Here is a 19,131-nt window from a genome sequence, read left to right as displayed (position 1 = left end):
TCGCTGTATAGTGGAGATGCTGCCGCCAGTCAGTCCTTAGTGTATTGGAGACTTAGGTCAGTACTCGCTGTATAGTGGAGATGCTGCCGCCAGTCAGTCCTTAGTATATTGGAGACTTAGGTCAGTACTCGCTGTATAGTGGAGATGCTGCCGCCAGTCAGTCCTTAGTATATTGGAGACTTAGGTCAGTACTCGCTGTATAGTGGAGATGCTGCCGCCAGTCAGTCCTTAGTGTATTGGAGACTTAGGTCAGTACTCGCTGTATAGTGGAGATGCTGCCGCCTGTCAGTCCTTCGTATAATGGAGACTTAGGTCAGTACTCGCTGTATAGTGGAGATGCTGCCGCCAGTCAGTCCTTAGTATATTGGAGACTTAGGTCGGTACTCGCTGTATAGTGGAGATGCTGCCGCCTGTCAGTCCTTCGTATAATGGAGACTTAGGTCAGTACTCGCTGTATAGTGGAGATGCTGCCGCCAGTCAGTCCTTAGTATATTGGAGACTTAGGTCAGTATTCGCTGTATAGTGGAGATGCTGCCGCCAGTCAGTCCTTAGTGTATTGGAGACTTAGGTCAGTACTCGCTGTATAGTGGAGATGCTGCCGCCAGTCAGTCCTTAGTATATTGGAGACTTAGGTCAGTATTTGCTGTATAGTGGAGATGCTGCCGCCAGTCAGTCCTTAGTATATTGGAGACTTAGGTCAGTACTCGCTGTATAGTGGAGATGCTGCCGCCAGTCAGTCCTTAGTGTATTGGAGACTTAGGTCAGTACTTGCTGTATAGTGGAGATGCTGCCGCCTGTCAGTCCTTAGTATATTGGAGACTTAGGTCAGTACTCGCTGTATAGTGGAGATGCTGCCGCCAGTCAGTCCTTAGTATATTGGAGACTTAGGTCAGTACTCGCTGTATAGTGGAGATGCTGCCGCCAGTCAGTCCTTAGTATAATGGAGACTTAGGTCAGTACTCGCTGTATAGTGGAGATGCTGCCGCCAGTCAGTCCTTAGTATAATGGAGACTTAGGTCAGTACTCGCTGTATAGTGGAGATGCTGCCGCCAGTCAGTCCTTAGTATAATGGAGACTTACGGCAGTACTCGCTGTATAGTGGAGATGCTGCCGCCAGTCAGTCCTTAGTATATTGGAGACTTAGGTCAGTACTCGCTGTATAGTGGAGATGCTGCCGCCAGTCAGTCCTTAGTATATTGGAGACTTAGGTCAGTACTCGCTGTATAGTGGAGATGCTGCCGCCAGTCAGTCCCTAGTGTATTGGAGACTTAGGTCAGTACTCGCTGTATAGTGGAGATGCTGCCGCCAGTCAGTCCTTAGTATAATGGAGACTTAGGTCAGCACTCGCTGTATAGTGGAGATGCTGCCGCCAGTCAGTCCTTAGTATAATGGAGACTTAGGTCAGTACTCGCTGTATAGTGGAGATGCTGCCGCCAGTCAGTCCTTAGTATAATGGAGACTTACGGCAGTACTCGCTGTATAGTGGAGATGCTGCCGCCAGTCAGTCCTTAGTATATTGGAGACTTAGGTCGGTACTCGCTGTATAGTGGAGATGCTGCCGCCAGTCAGTCCTTCGTATAATGGAGACTTAGGTCAGTATTCGCTGTATAGTGGAGATGCTGCCGCCTGTCAGTCCTTAGTATATTGGAGACTTAGGTCAGTACTCGCTGTATAGTGGAGATGATGCCGCCAGTCAGTCCTTAGTGTATTGGAGACTTAGGTCAGTACTCGCTGTATAGTGGAGATGCTGCCGCCAGTCAGTCCTTCGTATAATGGAAACTTAGGTCAGTACTCGCTGTATAGTGGAGATGCTGCCGCCAGTCAGTCCTTAGTATAATGGAGACTTAGGTCAGTACTCGCTGTATAGTGGAGATGCTGCCGCCAGTCAGTCCTTAGTGTATTGGAGACTTAGGTCAGTACTCGCTGTATAGTGGAGATGCTGCCGCCAGTCAGTCCTTAGTGTATTGGAGACTTAGGTCAGTACTCGCTGTATAGTGGAGATGCTGCCGCCAGTCAGTCCTTCGTATAATGGAGACTTGGGTCAGTACTCGCTGTATAGTGGAGATGCTGCCGCCAGTCAGTCCTTAGTGTATTGGAGACTTAGGTCAGTACTCGCTGTATAGTGGAGATGCTGCCGCCAGTCAGTCCTTCGTATAATGGAGACTTGGGTCAGTACTCGCTGTATAGTGGAGATGCTGCCGCCAGTCAGTCCTTAGTGTATTGGAGACTTAGGTCAGTACTCGCTGTATAGTGGAGATGCTGCCGCCAGTCAGTCCTTAGTATAATGGAGACTTAGGTCAGTACTCGCTGTATAGTGGAGATGCTGCCGCCAGTCAGTCCTTAGTGTATTGGAGACTTAGGTCAGTACTCGCTGTATAGTGGAGATGCTGCCGCCAGTCAGTCCTTAGTATAATGGAGACTTAGGTCAGTACTCGCTGTATAGTGGAGATGCTGCCGCCAGTCAGTCCTTAGTGTATTGGAGACTTAGGTCAGTACTCGCTGTATAGTGGAGATGCTGCCGCCAGTCAGTCCTTAGTGTATTGGAGACTTAGGTCAGTACTCGCTGTATAGTGGAGATGCTGCCGCCAGTCAGTCCTTCGTATAATGGAGACTTGGGTCAGTACTCGCTGTATAGTGGAGATGCTGCCGCCAGTCAGTCCTTAGTGTATTGGAGACTTAGGTCAGTACTCGCTGTATAGTGGAGATGCTGCCGCCAGTCAGTTGTTGCTCTCGTGCAGCTTTCCATATGACAGTCCTAGCTCTATTGCAGATAACCTCGCTGTTCAGTCTTAGATGTAGGGGAAACTCTGCTGTTGATCACTCCTTGATGTAATGGAAACGCTGCCACAGGTCAGTACTTTCTCTTTTCTAATGACCTGTTCCTTCTGCCTCTCTCCTGTTAGAGAGCAACAGCAAGTTTGGATGCCGTCCCTTCTTCCTCGGGGTTCACCATGGAGGGACAGGCCCACAAATACGGACACAAGGGCATATTGAGCAGTCAGCTGCTGGCGGACATGTCTACAACACACCAAGAGGCATACAGGAAGCCGGGGTGTGATAATGGCCGGCAACACACAGGTACGTGATCTTCACCAGGGCCAGCTAAGACTGATTTTGTATTTATTTACTCACTTATATAGCGTCATTATCTCCGCAAATGTGATTATTACTTTCCCCATTGGGGCTCACAATCTGTATTCCCCATTATCAGTATGTCTGGAGTGTGGGAGGAAACCGGAGAACGCAAAAAACAGGATGATCCAAAGGGTTCATAACCACAAAAACCCCATAGAAAAGCCCATGTGAGATGTATCCTCTAATTGTATTGTCAATGCCCCGTGGGTAAAGACTGTAAAAGGATAGTCACACAAAAAAGAGAGAAAGAAAGGTGAAAGGAGGGGACATCAGGCCTCATATGGCCCTAAACATGTATTGTACTGCCTAACGTGGAGACTGGCACCCTAAACCTGGCAACACTACACAAGGACTGACCCTAATAATGCCCTACACGTGAGGAAAGAGGCCAATATACTGTATGTCCACTGTATATACACAGGACAGACTGAGGAGGTGCCGTGACAGTACGCGAGCGTAGGACAATAGCCCCAGCATGACCCAAGGTGACTGCAATCCTACCTCACCCTAAATTAACATGGCGCCCCCAATCCACAAGGACTGACCCTAATAATGCCCTACACGTGAGGAAAGAGGCCAATATACTGTATGTCCACTGTATATACACAGGACAGACTGAGGAGGTGCCGTGACAGTACGCGAGCGATAGGACAATAGCCCCAGCATGACCCAAGGTGACTGCAATCCTACCTCACCCTAAATTAACATGGTGCCCCCAATCCACGAGATCTGACCCTAATAATGCCCTACACGTGAGGAAAGAGGCCAATATACTGTATGTCCACTGTATATACACAGGACAGACTGAGGAGGTGCCGTGACAGTACCAGAGCGATAGGACAATAGCCCCAGCATGACCCAAGGTGACTGCAATCCTACCTCACCCTAAATTAACATGGCGCCCCCAATCCACGAGATCTGACCCTAATAATGCCCTACACGTGAGGAAAGAGGCATATACACTGTATGTCCACTGTATATACACAGGACAGACTGAGGAGGTGCCGTGACCGTACGCGAGCGTAGGACAATAGCCCCAGCATGACCCAAGGTGACTGCAATCCTACCTCACCCTAAATTAACATGGCGCCCCCAATCCACGAGATCTGACCCTAATAATGCCCTACACGTGAGGAAAGAGGCACATATACTGTATGTCCACTGTATATACACAGGACAGACTGAGGAGGTGCCGTGACAGTACGCGAGCGTAGGACAATAGCCCCAGCATGACCCAAGGTGACTGCAATCCTACCTCACCCTAAATTAACATGGTGCCGCCAATCCACGAGATCTGACCCTAATAATGCCCTACACGTGAGGAAAGAGGCAAATATACTGTATGTCCACTGTATATACACAGGACAGACTGAGGAGGTGCCGTGACAGTACGCGAGCGATAGGATAATAGCCCCAGCATGACCCAAGGTGACTGCAATCCTACCTCACCCTAAATTAACATGGTGCCGCCAATCCACGAGATCTGACCCTAATAATGCCCTACACGTGAGGAAAGAGGCACATACACTGGGTACGGAAAGTATTCAGACCCCTTTACATTTTTCACTCTTTGTTTCATTGCAGCCATTTGGTACATTTTTTTCTCATTAATGTACACTCTGCACCCCATCCCCCATCTTCCCATCCCCCATCTTCCCATCCCCCATCTTGACCGAAAAAAACAGAAATGTAGAAATTTTTGCAAATTTATTAAACAAGAAAAACTGAAATCTCACATGGTCATTGCTCAGTATACCACATGGTCATAAGTATTCAGCCCCTTTTGTTCAGTATTGAGTAGAGGCGCCCTCCCTTTTGAGCTAGTACAGCCATGAGTCTTCTTGGGATCCTGGATTTGGGGATCCTCGGCCATTCTTCTTGCAGATTCTCTCCAGTTCTGTCAGGTTGGATGGTGAACGTTGGTGGACGCCATTTTCAGGTCTCTCCAGAGATGCTCAATTGGGTTTAGGTCCGGGCTCTGGCTGGGCCGGTCAGGAATGGTCACAGAGTTGTTCTGAAACCGCTCCTTGTTATTTTAGCTGTGTGCTTAGGGTCATTGTCTTGTTGGAAGGTGAACCTTCGGCTAAGTTTGAGGTCCAGAGCATCTGGAAGAGGTTTTCTTCCAGGATCTCTCTGTACTTGGCCACGTTCATCTTTCCTTCAATTGCCACCTGTCGTCCTGTCCCTGCCCCCATAGCATGATGCTGCCACCACCATGTCTCACTGTGGGGATTGTATTGGGCAGGTGATGAGCAGTGCCTGGTTTTCTCCACACATACTGCTTAGAATTATCACCAGAAAGTTCTATCTTCGTCTCATCAGACCAGAGAATCTTACTTCTCATAGTCTGGAGGCCTTCATGTGTTTTTTTGTAAACTCTATGCGCTTTCATATGTCTTGCACTGAGGAGAGGCTTCTGTCGACCACTCTGCCATAAAGGCCTGACTGGTGGAGGCTGCAGTGATAGGTGACTTTGTGGAACGTTCTCCCATCTCTCTACTGTATATCTGGATGTAGCATCAGGTAGCAATGACCTCCAGGATGAGCGTGCCACGGATGAATCCCAGGACAGGGGCTGGTGACCTCCTCAGTCTGTCCTGCGTATATACAGTGCCAGGCTCTGTTTTTGGGCATTTATGTGCCTCTTTCATGTAGGGCATTATTAGACTATGTGCACACACTGCAAATTTGGTGCAGAATTTTTTTTGCACCAAATCTGCACGTTGTGGCAAAAAACTGCACCAAACACCAGATGCGGTTTTGGTGCATTTTTGATGTCCTTGAAGTCAATGAGTGAAAAAGTAATTAACATGCTGAAGATTTTTTTCTGCATCAAAATCTGCACCAAAACCGTACAGAAAAAAATGCACTGTGTGCACAGCAAACCCAAAATCCCATAAATTTCGCTGGCTTCAGGAGAGGCGTGCAGATTTAAAAAAAAAAAAAAAACCCTGCGTGAAAAAAACACAGCAAGGGGAGTCTCTGAGGTTCAGTCCTCGTGGAATTGAGGCACCGCGTCACCTTTAAACGGGCTTTACACGCTGCGACATCACTAGTTGATGCTAGCGATGGCGAGCGTGATAGCGTCATAACGATAGGGGCTCGCGCTATGTGTAGATCGCTGCCGTAGTGAACATTATCGCTACGGCAGCGTCACACGTACTTACCTGCTTGGCGACGTCGCTGTGACCGGCGAACCGCCTCCTTTCTAAGGGGGCGGTTTACTCGGCGTCACAGCGACGTCACTAAGCGGCCGCCCAATCAAAGCGGAGGGGCAGAGATGAGCGGGACGAACATCCCGCCCACCTTCTTCCTTCCTCATTGCTGGCGTGTGGCAGGTAAGGAGCGGTTCCTCGTTCCTGCGGCGTCACACGTAGCGATGTGTGCTACCGCAGGAACGAGGATCAACTTCACCCACGCGACAGCAGCGATAATTGGGAGAGGACCCCCATGTCAACGAGGAGCGATTTTGGACGTTTTTGCAACAATCCAAAATTGCTCCTAGTAGTCACACACGAGATTGCTACAGCGGCCGGATGTGCGTCACAAAATCCGTGACCCCAACGAGATGGCTGTAGCAATCTCGTAGCGTGTAAAGCCACCCTTAGGCTATGTGCCCACGCTGCGGAAAATGCACTGAGTTTCCGCAGATTTCTCGCAGAAAAGCCGCGGATTTTCCAAAAATCTCCAGCACAGCTACTCCCCAGCCATTTCTATGGCATTTGGGAAATGCTGTGCCCAAGCTGCGGATTTTTCCGCAGCGGAAATCGTGCGTATTTTCGTGCGGACAAATCTGCAGCATGTCAATTATTGTTGCGGATTTCTCCGCAGGGTCCCATATACTTACCTGCCTTGATAGAATACAACAATGTCACTTTCTCCGTCTGGTGTACAGCAGCTCAGTGGATCCAGCCAGGTACAGGAAGGAAGAGGTGGGCGGGGCCTGCACGAGCTCCGGTCATGTGACAGCCGGAGTTAGTTCAGGCCCGCCCACCTTCTCCTGCAGACGCTGACAGTGACCCGGCCGCCGGAAAGCGAGGTGCTGCATGATGGAGGTAAGTATGAGCACCCCCATCACTGCAGGACTTGTTCTGCATTGAGGATGCAGTGCCGAAGCCATGGTACTGTATCCTCAATGCAGAATGCCCGCAACATATCCGCACGACATTCCGCAATACAACCGCAGCATATCCGCAGCATTGAAACAGAGAAAGTTCTGTTGCGGATTTCTGGGAGCACCTGCGGAATGTCCTGCGGATATATCCGCAGGACACTGTCCCCATGGGCACATAGCCTTAAGGGGGCTTTACACGCTGCGACATCGCTAATGCGGAGTCGTTGGGGTCACGGAATTTGTGACGCACATCCGGCCGCATTAGCGATGCCGTTGCGTGTGACACCGATTAGCGATTTTGCATCGTTGCAAAAACTTGCAAAATCGCTAATCGGCGACACGGGGGTCCATTCTCAAATCTCGTTACTGCAGCAGTAACGAAGTTGTTCCTCGTTCCTGCGGCAGCACACATCGCTCCGTGTGACACCGCAGGAACGAGGAAGCTCCCCTTACCTGCCTCCCGGCTGCTATGCGGAAGGAAGGAGGTGGGCGGGATGTTACGTCCTGCTCATCTCCGCCCCTCTGCTGCTATTGGGCGGCGGTTCAGTGACGTTTCAGTGACGTCGCTGTGACGCCGCACGGACCGCCCCCTTAGAAAGGAGGCGGTTCGCCGGTCACAGCGACGTCGCCGGACAGGTAAGTATGTGTGACGGCTCTGGGCGATGTTGTGCGGCACGGGCAGCGATATGCCCGTGTCACGCAACAGATGGGGGCGGGTACCCACACTAGCGATATCGGTACCGATATCGCAGTGTGTAAAGTAGCCTTTAGAGTGCAAACCTGTATCAGATGTCCCCTCACGTCACCTTTATTATTTTTTGTGTGATTTCTTCTCCAGTGTTTTCCCTCTGCACTTTAATAATATAATTAAAGGTTACATCTTAGATGGGGATTTTCTATGGGTTTTTTGGGAAAACTGAAGAACCTAAAGGTAACCCATAAAAACACGGGGAGAGCGTGCAAACTCATTGCAGATGTTGTCTTTGGTGAGATTTGAACCCAGTACCCCAGCTCTACAAAGCAACAGGCCTAACCACTGAGTCACCATGTGCTAACCACTGAGTCACCATGTGCTAACCACTGAGTCACCATGTGCTAACCACTGAGTCACCATGTGCTAACCACTGAGTCACCATGTGCTAACCACTGAGTCACCATGTGCTAACCACTGATCCAGCATGTGCTAACCACTGAGCTACTGTGCTGCCATGATGTGTTCTCTGCTTTACAACTTCTTCATCCACAGGCCTGAAGGAAGAAAAGATTCGGAAACTTCTCTATTATGAGTTCAGGTGAGTGAGATCCACTAAATATCCTACATGACTGTAATGTTCTCCATCCCTGTGTAAGAGGTGTGTGATGTCATCGGGCGACCCCTCCTGTAATGTTCTCCATCCCTGTGTCAGAGGTGTGTGATGTCATCGTGCAACCCCTCCTGTAATGTTCTCCATCCCTGTGTCAGAGGTGTGTGATGTCATCGTGCGACCCCTCCTGTAATGTTCTCCATCCCTGTGTCAGAGGTGTGTGATGTCATCGTGCGACCCCTCCTGTAATGTTCTCCATCCCTGTGTCAGAGGTGTGTGATGTCATCGGGCGACCCCTCCTGTAATGTTCTCCATCCCTGTGTCAGAGATGTGTGATGTCATCGTGCGACCCCTCCTGTAATATTCTCCATCCCTGTGTCAGAGGTGTGTGATGTCATCGTGCGACCCCTCCTGTAATATTCTCCATCCCTGTGTCAGAGGTGTGTGATGTCATTGTGCGACCCCTCCTGTAATATTCTCCATCCCTGTGTCAGAGGTGTGTGATGTCATCGTGCGACCCCTCCTGTAATATTCTCCATCCCTGTGTCAGAGGTGTGTGATGTCATCGTGCGACCCCTCCTGTAATATTCTCCATCCCTGTGTCAGAGGTGTGTGATGTCATTGGGCGACCCCTCCTGTAATGTTCTCCATCCCTGTGTCAGAGGTGTGTGATGTCATCGTGCGACCCCTCCTGTAATGTTCTCCATCCCTGTGTCAGAGGTGTGTGATGTCATCGTGCAACCCCTCCTGTAATGTTCTCCATCCCTGTGTCAGAGGTGTGTGATGTCATCGGGCGACCCCTCCTGTAATATTCTCCATCCCTGTGTCAGAGGTGTGTGATGTCATCGTGCGACCCCTCCTGTAATGTTCTCCATCCCTGTGTCAGAGGTGTGTGATGTCATCGTGCGACCCCTCCTGTAATATTCTCCATCCCTGTGTCAGAGGTGTGTGATGTCATTGTGCACCCCTCCTGTAATGTTCTCCATCCCTGTGTAAGAGGTGTGTGATGTCATCGGGCGACCCCTCCTGTAATGTTCTCCATCCCTGTGTCAGAGGTGTGTGATGTCATCGGGCGACCCCTCCTGTAATGTTCTCCATCCCTGTGTCAGAGGTGTGTGATGTCATCGTGCGACCCCTCCTGTAATGTTCTCCATCCCTGTGTCAGAGATGTGTGATGTCATCGTGCACCCCCTCCTGTAATGTTCTCCATCCCTGTGTCAGAGGTGTGTGATGTCATCGGGCGACCCCTCCTGTAATGTTCTCCATCCCTGTGTCAGAGGTGTGTGATGTCATCGTGCGACCCCTCCTGTAATATTCTCCATCCCTGTGTCAGAGGTGTGTGATGTCATCGTGCGACCCCTCCTGTAATATTCTCCATCCCTGTGTCAGAGGTGTGTGATGTCATCGGGCGACCCCTCCTGTAATGTTCTCCATCCCTGTGTCAGAGGTGTGTGATGTCATCGTGCACCCCCTCCTGTAATGTTCTCCATCCCTGTGTCAGAGGTGTGTGATGTCATCGTGCACCCCCTCCTGTAATGTTCTCCATCCCTGTGTCAGAGGTGTGTGATGTCATCGTGCACCCCCTCCTGTAATGTTCTCCATCCCTGTGTCAGAGGTGTGTGATGTCATCGTGCACCCCTCCTGTAATATTCTCCATCCCTGTGTAAGAGGTGTGTGATGTCATCAGGCGACCCCTCCTGTAATATTCTCCATCCCTGTGTAAGAGGTGTGTGATGTCATTGTGCACCCCCTCCTGTAATATTCTCCATCCCTGTGTCAGAGATGTGTGATGTCATCGTACACCCCTCCTGTAACATTCTCCATCCCTGTGTCAGAGATGTGTGATGTCATCGTGCACCGCCTCCTGTAATGTTCTCCATCCCTGTGTCAGAGATGTGTGATGTCATCGTGAACCCCCTCCTGTAATGTTCTCCATCCCTGTGTCAGAGGTGTGTGATGTCATCGTGCACCCCTCCTGTAATATTCTCCATCCCTGTGTCAGAGGTGTGTGATGTCATCGTGCACCCCCTCCTGTAATATTCTCCATCCCTGTGTCAGAGATGTGTGATGTCATCGTGCGACCCCTCCTGTAATATTCTCCATCCCTGTGTCAGAGATGTGTGATGTCATCGTGCGACCCCTCCTATAATGTACTCCATCCCTGTGTCAGAGGTGTGTGATGTCATCGTGCACCCCCTCCTGTAATGTTCTCCATCCCTGTGTCAGAGATGTGTGATGTCATCGTGCGACCCCTCCTGTAATGTTCTCCATCCCTTTGTCAGAGGTGTGTGATGTCATCGTGCGACCCCTCCTGTAATGTTCTCCATCCCTGTGTCAGAGGTGTGTGATGTCATCGTGCGACCCCTCCTGTAATGTTCTCCATCCCTGTGTCAGAGGTGTGTGATGTCATCGTGCAACCCCTCCTGTAATGTTCTCCATCCCTGTGTCAGAGGTGTGTGATGTCATCGTGCGACCCCTCCTGTAATGTTCTCCATCCCTGTGTCAGAGGTGTGTGATGTCATCGTGCGACCCCTCCTGTAATATTCTCCATCCCTGTGTCAGAGGTGTGTGATGTCATTGTGCGACCCCTCCTGTAATATTCTCCATCCCTGTGTCAGAGGTGTGTGATGTCATCGTGCGACCCCTCCTGTAATATTCTCCATCCCTGTGTCAGAGGTGTGTGATGTCATTGGGCGACCCCTCCTGTAATGTTCTCCATCCCTGTGTCAGAGGTGTGTGATGTCATCGTGCGACCCCTCCTGTAATATTCTCCATCCCTGTGTCAGAGGTGTGTGATGTCATCGTGCGACCCCTCCTGTAATATTCTCCATCCCTGTGTCAGAGGTGTGTGATGTCATTGTGCGACCCCCTCCTGTAATATTCTCCATCCCTGTGTCAGAGGTGTGTGATGTCATTGTGCGACCCCTCCTGTAATATTCTCCATCCCTGTGTCAGAGGTGTGTGATGTCATTGGGCGACCCCTCCTGTAATGTTCTCCATCCCTGTGTCAGAGGTGTGTGATGTCATTGTGCGACCCCTCCTGTAATATTCTCCATCCCTGTGTCAGAGGTGTGTGATGTCATCGTGCGACCCCTCCTGTAATGTTCTCCATCCCTGTGTCAGAGGTGTGTGATGTCATCGTGCGACCCCTCCTGTAATATTCTCCATCCCTGTGTCAGAGGTGTGTGATGTCATTGTGCACCCCTCCTGTAATGTTCTCCATCCCTGTGTAAGAGGTGTGTGATGTCATCGGGCGACCCCTCCTGTAATGTTCTCCATCCCTGTGTCAGAGGTGTGTGATGTCATCGGGCGACCCCTCCTGTAATGTTCTCCATCCCTGTGTCAGAGGTGTGTGATGTCATCGTGCGACCCCTCCTGTAATGTTCTCCATCCCTGTGTCAGAGATGTGTGATGTCATCGTGCACCCCCTCCTGTAATGTTCTCCATCCCTGTGTCAGAGGTGTGTGATGTCATCGTGCGACCCCTCCTGTAATATTCTCCATCCCTGTGTCAGAGGTGTGTGATGTCATCGTGCGACCCCTCCTGTAATATTCTCCATCCCTGTGTCAGAGGTGTGTGATGTCATCGGGCGACCCCTCCTGTAATGTTCTCCATCCCTGTGTCAGAGGTGTGTGATGTCATCGTGCACCCCCTACTGTAATGTTCTCCATCCCTGTGTCAGAGGTGTGTGATGTCATCGTGCGACCCCTCCTGTAATGTTCTCCATCCCTGTGTAAGAGGTGTGTGATGTCATCGTGCGACCCCTCCTGTAATGTTCTCCATCCCTGTGTCAGAGGTGTGTGATGTCATCGTGCACCCCCTCCTGTAATGTTCTCCATCCCTGTGTCAGAGATGTGTGATGTCATCAGGCGACCCCTCCTGTAATGTTCTCCATCCCTGTGTCAGAGATGTGTGATGTCATCGTGCGACCCCTCCTGTAATGTTCTCCATCCCTGTGTCAGAGGTGTGTGATGTCATCGTGCGACCCCTCCTGTAATGTTCTCCATCCCTGTGTCAGAGGTGTGTGATGTCATCGTGCGACCCCTCCTGTAATATTCTCCATCCCTGTGTCAGAGGTGTGTGATGTCATCGGGCGACCCCTCCTGTAATGTTCTCCATCCCTGTGTAAGAGGTGTGTGATGTCATCGGGCGACCCCTCCTGTAATATTCTCCATCCCTGTGTAAGAGGTGTGTGATGTCATCAGGCGACCCCTCCTGTAATATTCTCCATCCCTGTGTAAGAGGTGTGTGATGTCATCGTGCACCCCCTCCTGTAATATTCTCCATCCCTGTGTCAGAGATGTGTGATGTCATCGTACACCCCTCCTGTAACATTCTCCATCCCTGTGTCAGAGATGTGTGATGTCATCGTGCACCCCCTCCTGTAATGTTCTCCATCCCTGTGTCAGAGATGTGTGATGTCATCGTGAACCCCCTCCTGTAATGTTCTCCATCCCTGTGTCAGAGGTGTGTGATGTCATCGTGCACCCCCTCCTGTAATATGCTCCATCCCTGTGTCAGAGATGTGTGAAGTCATCGTGCACCCCCTCCTGTAATGTTCTCCATCCCTGTGTCAGAGGTGTGTGATGTCATCGTGCGACCCCTCCTGTAATATTCTCCATCCCTGTGTCAGAGATGTGTGATGTCATCGTGCGACCCCTCCTATAATGTACTCCATCCCTGTGTCAGAGGTGTGTGATGTCATCGTGCACCCCCTCCTGTAATGTTCTCCATCCCTGTGTCAGAGATGTGTGATGTCATCGTGCGACCCCTCCTGTAATGTTCTCCATCCCTTTGTCAGAGGTGTGTGATGTCATCGTGCGACCCCTCCTGTAATGTTCTCCATCCCTGTGTCAGAGGTGTGTGATGTCATCGTGCGACCCCTCCTGTAATATTCTCCATCCCTGTGTCAGAGGTGTGTGATGTCATCGTGCGACCCCTCCTGTAATATTCTCCATCCCTGTGTCAGAGATGTGTGATGTCATCGTGTGACCCCTCCTGTAATGTTCTCCATCCCTGTGTCAGAGGTGTGTGATGTCATCGGGCGACCCCTCCTGTAATATTCTCCATCCCTGTGTCAGAGGTGTGTGATGTCATCGTGCGACCCCTCCTATAATGTACTCCATCCCTGTGTCAGAGGTGTGTGATGTCATCGTGCACCCCCTACTGTAATGTTCTCCATCCCTGTGTCAGAGGTGTGTGATGTCATCGGGCGACCCCTCCTGTAATGTTCTCCATCCCTGTGTCAGAGGTGTGTGATGTCATCGGGCGACCCCTCCTGTAATATTCTCCATCCCTGTGTCAGAGATGTGTGATGTCATCGTGCGACCCCTCCTGTAATGTTCTCCATCCCTTTGTCAGAGGTGTGTGATGTCATCATGCGACCCCTCCTGTAATATTCTCCATCCCTGTGTCAGAGGTGTGTGATGTCATCGTGCGACCCCTCCTGTAATATTCTCCATCCCTGTGTCAGAGATGTGTGATGTCATCGTGCGACCCCTCCTGTAATGTTCTCCATCCCTGTGTCAGAGGTGTGTGATGTCATCGTGCGACCCCTCCTGTAATATTCTCCATCCCTGTGTCAGAGATGTGTGATGTCATCGTGCGACCCCTCCTGTAATATTCTCCATCCCTGTGTCAGAGATGTGTGATGTCATCGTGCGACCCCTCCTGTAATATTCTCCATCCCTGTGTCAGAGGTGTGTGATGTCATCGTGCGACCCCTCCTGTAATGTTCTCCATCCCTGTGTCAGAGGTGTGTGATGTCATCGTGCGACCCCTCCTGAAATATTCTCCATCCCTGTGTCAGAGGTGTGTGATGTCATCGTGCGACCCCTCCTGTAATATTCTCCATCCCTGTGTCAGAGATGTGTGATGTCATCGTGCGACCCCTCCTGTAATATTCTCCATCCCTGTGTCAGAGGTGTGTGATGTCATCGTGCGACCCCTCCTGTAATATTCTCCATCCCTGTGTCAGACATGTGTGATGTCATCGTGCGACCCCCTCCTGTAATGTTCTCCATCCCTGTGTCAGAGATGTGTGATGTCATCGTGCGACCCCTCCTATAATGTACTCCATCCCTGTGTGATGTCATCATTTACCTGGCCGCCAAGTGACCATCTCCCTTGCTGGGGGCCAGCGCTCGAACATCCCTCTGGCACAAGTGCAGTTGGACTGGGGAACTGACTAAGGAGAGGTTGAAGTGGGACTCATGGATGGCCTCCACTCCCCTGTTATTTTGGGAAATGACCTAGGGCCAACCCCTGGTCCAGCATCATGTCAACACATTGGCAGTCACTCCTCTAAGACAACCCGCCTACCGAGTGACTCCTCCTGTGTTGGCAATGATGAAGGCCGAGGTGGATGACATGTTAAATATGGGAGTCATAGTTCCCTCCCATAGCCCATGGGCTGCCAGTGTGGTGTTGGTGCCAAAAAAGGACAAGAGTACTTGTTTCTGTGTGGACTATAGACGGCTCAGTGAGGTCACGATTACAGATGCTTACCCCATGCCCTGGGTGGATGAACTACTGGATAGGTTAGGGGATCTCGGTTTATATCTACCCTCGATTTGAGCAAGGGATACTTGTGTCGCGGGCGGAGGGGACGCGCTCGCCACGCTCGGGTCCGGGGCTTCTGCTGCTGCTCGGTGGCTTGAGCGGTGGGCCGGACCCGGGGACTCGAGCAGTGCTCCTCACCCGTGAGTGAAAAGGTGTGGTTTGTTTGGGGAGAGAGTTCGTGACGCCACCCACGGGACGTGGTGATGAGGGCACCACCGCTGCTGGTGACGGGGATCCCGGGAGAGATGGTAGGGAGCAGCTAGGATGTTGTCCCCTCCGTGGGTAGGGGGTTGGTGATCCCGGGGCCCGGTGGTGTAACGGGGAGGCTGGATGGCTGGGGTGCAGGTTTGCAGGGGCAGCGCGGCGCGGTGCCGGATGGCACTGGTGTACTTACTCAGACAATCAATGACAGTCTCTGGTAAACCAAACGGCCGGATGGACGGGTCCTGCAGCCAGCTGCAGTGTTGTTGTGCTCTCCCCGGACGGCTGATGGTGGCTGTCTTTCCCTGCACCTGTTAGAATGTTCTGACTCCTGTGGTTGCCCACCGGTAGTCCACTCCCCGGCGTATAGGTGCCGTAGGAGCCCGTTTTGGCCGCAGGCGCTGGCCCTTGGATCTCTAGCCTGTGGCGGTGGCTGTATATCCTCACAGTGTGGACTGTTGCCTTCTGTCGGGACTTGGTTGTTGGGGAACCCCTGGGGTTCCTGTCACACTCGGATTTGACTATTGACGGCGGCTCCAAGCCTGGTCGGGGTCCGATGGCCCTGCCTGTGTGCATAGCTTCACTCCGCTCCCCGGTTTGGTACCGCAGGTCCTTACGCTTACCTTACCCCGGTCCTTACGGCTTTGCAGAGTTCCACCAACTCCTGCAGACGGCCACCACTGTCTGCCAACCTTGCTGTCAGTGCCTGGGCTCCAACCCAGACACCTGCAGTTTCGTGACCTCTCACTTTCACCTCCAAAACGAATCTCTCTGCTTTTCCCGCCTCCAAACCTGTGAACTCCTTGGTGGGTGGGGCCAACTGCCTGGCTCCGCCCCACCTGGTGTGGTCATCAGACCCTGGAGGGAGGCAACAAGGGTTTTTGGTTGCAGTTGTAACTGTCTAGGGTGGGGGGTGTGTATGTTGTTATGTATGTGACTACCTGGCTAGTCCAGGGCGTCACACTTGCAGATACCACTCACAAAAGGGGCTCAAGAGAAATCGGCCTTCATAACCCCTTTTGGCCTATTTGAGTTTATCAGCATGCCTTTTGGCCTTTTGAATGGTCTACCTTCCAGAGGATGGTAGACCATTTACTGAAGGGATGTCAGGGGTATGCCCAGGCCTATTTGGATGACATCGCTATCTTCAGCGACACTTGGGAAGAGCATCTTCAGCATGTGTCCCAGGTGCTGCAGAGCCAAAGCCCAGCTCACCATCCTACCTGACAAATGCCAAGTGGGGATGGCCAAAGTGCTATACCTGGGACATCGGGTGGGAAGTGGGTGCATTCGTCCCGAACCTGCAAAAGTAGAAGCCATTACCCAGTGGCCACGCCCGGTCAAAGAAAAACAGGTCCGCACATTCCTAGGAACCGCAAACTATTATCGAACGCTTATCCCCAATTACAGTACCGTAGCAAAACCGCTCACTGACCTCACAACCAAAAGATATGCCCGTAACCTTATCTGGACCCCAGAATGTGAAACTGCGTTCCTCCAATTGAAAGACCGGCTAGCCCAAACCCCAGTCCTGACTGCTCCTGACTTAAGTCGCAGGTTCATCGTCCAAACAGACGCATCGGACACAGGACTAGGAGCTGTACTTAGCCAAGTGGGGGACAAAGGTGAGGGATATATAGCCTACCTATCACGGAAAACTGTTAGACCGAGAGAGGGCTTATGCCACCATAGAAAAAGAATGCCTGGCCATAGTCTGGGCCCTGAAAAAATTGCAGCCCTACCTCTATGGCAATGAGTTCACAGTCCTCACTGACCACAATCCATGGAGTTGGTTAAATCGCACTGCCGGGGACAACGGACGCTTGCTCAGGTGGAGTCTGGCATTACAATCCTGCAATTTTTCCATCTCCCATAAACAGGGCAAGAACCATGGAAATGCGGATGGGCTTTCCCGACAAGAGGAGAAGGATGATCGGAAGCCTATCATGTCTGGATAATCTTGAGAAGGGGGAGGAATGTGACGACATGGACTCTGTCAGTGCCTAGCATGGGTTAAGTTTCTTAAAATTCAGCCAGACATGAAGATAGTTTGTTTATTGACGGGGGAGAATCCCCTCATTGTTTCTACAAGACTCTTAAGCTGGGTTCACACATAGCGACAGCGACAACGACGTCGCTGTTACGTCACCATTTTCTGTGACGCAACAGCGACCTTGTAAGTCGCTGTTATGATCGCTGCTTAGCTGTCAAACACAGCAGACGTAGCAGCGATCATAACCACACGCGTCGCTGTGCTACATGTGCAGAGAGCAGGAGCCGCGCACACCGCTTAGCGCTGGCTCCCTGCTCTCCTAGCTACAGCACACATCGGGTTAATTACCCGATGTGTACTGCAGCTACATGTGCAGAGAGCAGGGAGCCGCGCACACCGCTTAGCGCTGGCTCCCTGCACTCCTAGCTACAGTACACATTGGGTTAATTACCCGATGTGTACTGCAGCTACATATGCAGAGAGCAGGGAGCCACGCACACTGCTTAGCGCTGGCTCCCTGCTCTCCTAGCTACAGCACACATCGAGTTAATTACCCGATGTGTACTGCAGCTACATGTGCAGTGCAAAGAGCAGGAGGCACGCACAGCGCTTAGTGCTGGCTCCCTGCACTCCTAGCTACAGTACACATTGGGTTAATTACACGATGTGTACTGCAGCTACATGTGCAGAGACCAGGAGCCGCGCACACTGCTTAGCGCTGGCTCCCTGCACTCCTAGCTACAGTACACATCGGGTTAATTACCCGATGTGTACTGCAGCTACATGTGCAGAGAGCAGGGAGCCGCGCACACCGCTTAGCGCTGGCTCCCTGCACTCCTAGCTACAGTACACATTGGGTTAATTACCCGATGTGTACTGCAGCTACATATGCAGAGAGCAGGGAGCCATGCACACTGCTTAGCGCTGGCTCCCTGCTCTCCTAGCTACAGCACACATCGGGTTAATTACCCGATGTGTACTGCAGCTACATGTGCAGAGAGCAGGAGGCACGCACACCGCTTAGTGCTGGCTCCCTGCACTCCTAGCTACAGCACACATTGGGTTAATTACACGATGTGTACTGCAGCTACATGTGCAGAGACCAGGAGCCGCGCACACTGCTTAGCGCTGGCTCCCTGCACTCCTAGCTACAGTACACATCGGGTTAATTACCCGATGTGTACTGCAGCTACATGTGCAGAGAGCAGGAGCCGCGCACACCGCTTAGCGTTGGCTCCCTGCACTCCTAGCTACAGTACACATCGGGTTAATTACCCGATGTGTACTGCAGCTACATGTGCAGAGAGCAGGAGCCGCGCACACCGCTTAGCGCTGGCTCCCTGCACTCCTAGCTACAGTACACATCGGGTTAATTACCCGATGTGTACTGCAGCTACATGTGCAGAGAGCAGGAGCCGCGCACACCGCTTAGCGTTGGCTCCCTGCACTCCTAGCTACAGTACACATCGGGTTAATTACCCGATGTGTACTGCAGCTACATGTGCAGAGAGCAGGAGCCGCGCACACCGCTTAGCGTTGGCTCCCTGCACTCCTAGCTACAGTACACATCGGGTTAATTACCCGATGTGTACTGCAGCTACATGTGCAGAGAGCAGGGAGCCGCGCACACCGCTTAGCGCTGGCTCACTGCACTCCTAGCTACAGTACACATTGGGTTAATTACACGATGTGTACTGCAGCTACATGTGCAGAGAGCAGGAGCCGGCGCTGGCAGCGTGAGAGCGGCGGACGCTGGTAACGAAGGTAAATATCGGGTAACCAGGGAAAGGTCTTCCCTTGGTTACCCGATGTTTACGCTGGTT

The 19,131-nt window shown here is 51.7% G+C and overlaps 1 protein-coding gene across 1 annotated transcript in view; it reads left to right on the top strand.

The window, feature by feature from the left end:
* The window catches only part of SPAG8 (sperm associated antigen 8), a 154,539-nt gene that overhangs the window by 93,647 nt on the left and 41,761 nt on the right, over positions 1-19,131 (top strand). The window contains exons 3-4 of the mRNA XM_075330551.1: positions 2,904-3,078; positions 8,496-8,541. Of these exons, the coding sequence (XP_075186666.1) occupies positions 2,904-3,078; positions 8,496-8,541 (221 nt within the window). The remainder of the gene's footprint in view (positions 1-2,903; positions 3,079-8,495; positions 8,542-19,131) is intronic.

This window comes from Anomaloglossus baeobatrachus, chromosome 1 (assembly GCF_048569485.1).
Source record: "Anomaloglossus baeobatrachus isolate aAnoBae1 chromosome 1, aAnoBae1.hap1, whole genome shotgun sequence".
NCBI lineage: Eukaryota > Metazoa > Chordata > Amphibia > Anura > Aromobatidae > Anomaloglossus > Anomaloglossus baeobatrachus.
This window is presented reverse-complemented; position numbering and strand designations above follow the sequence as displayed.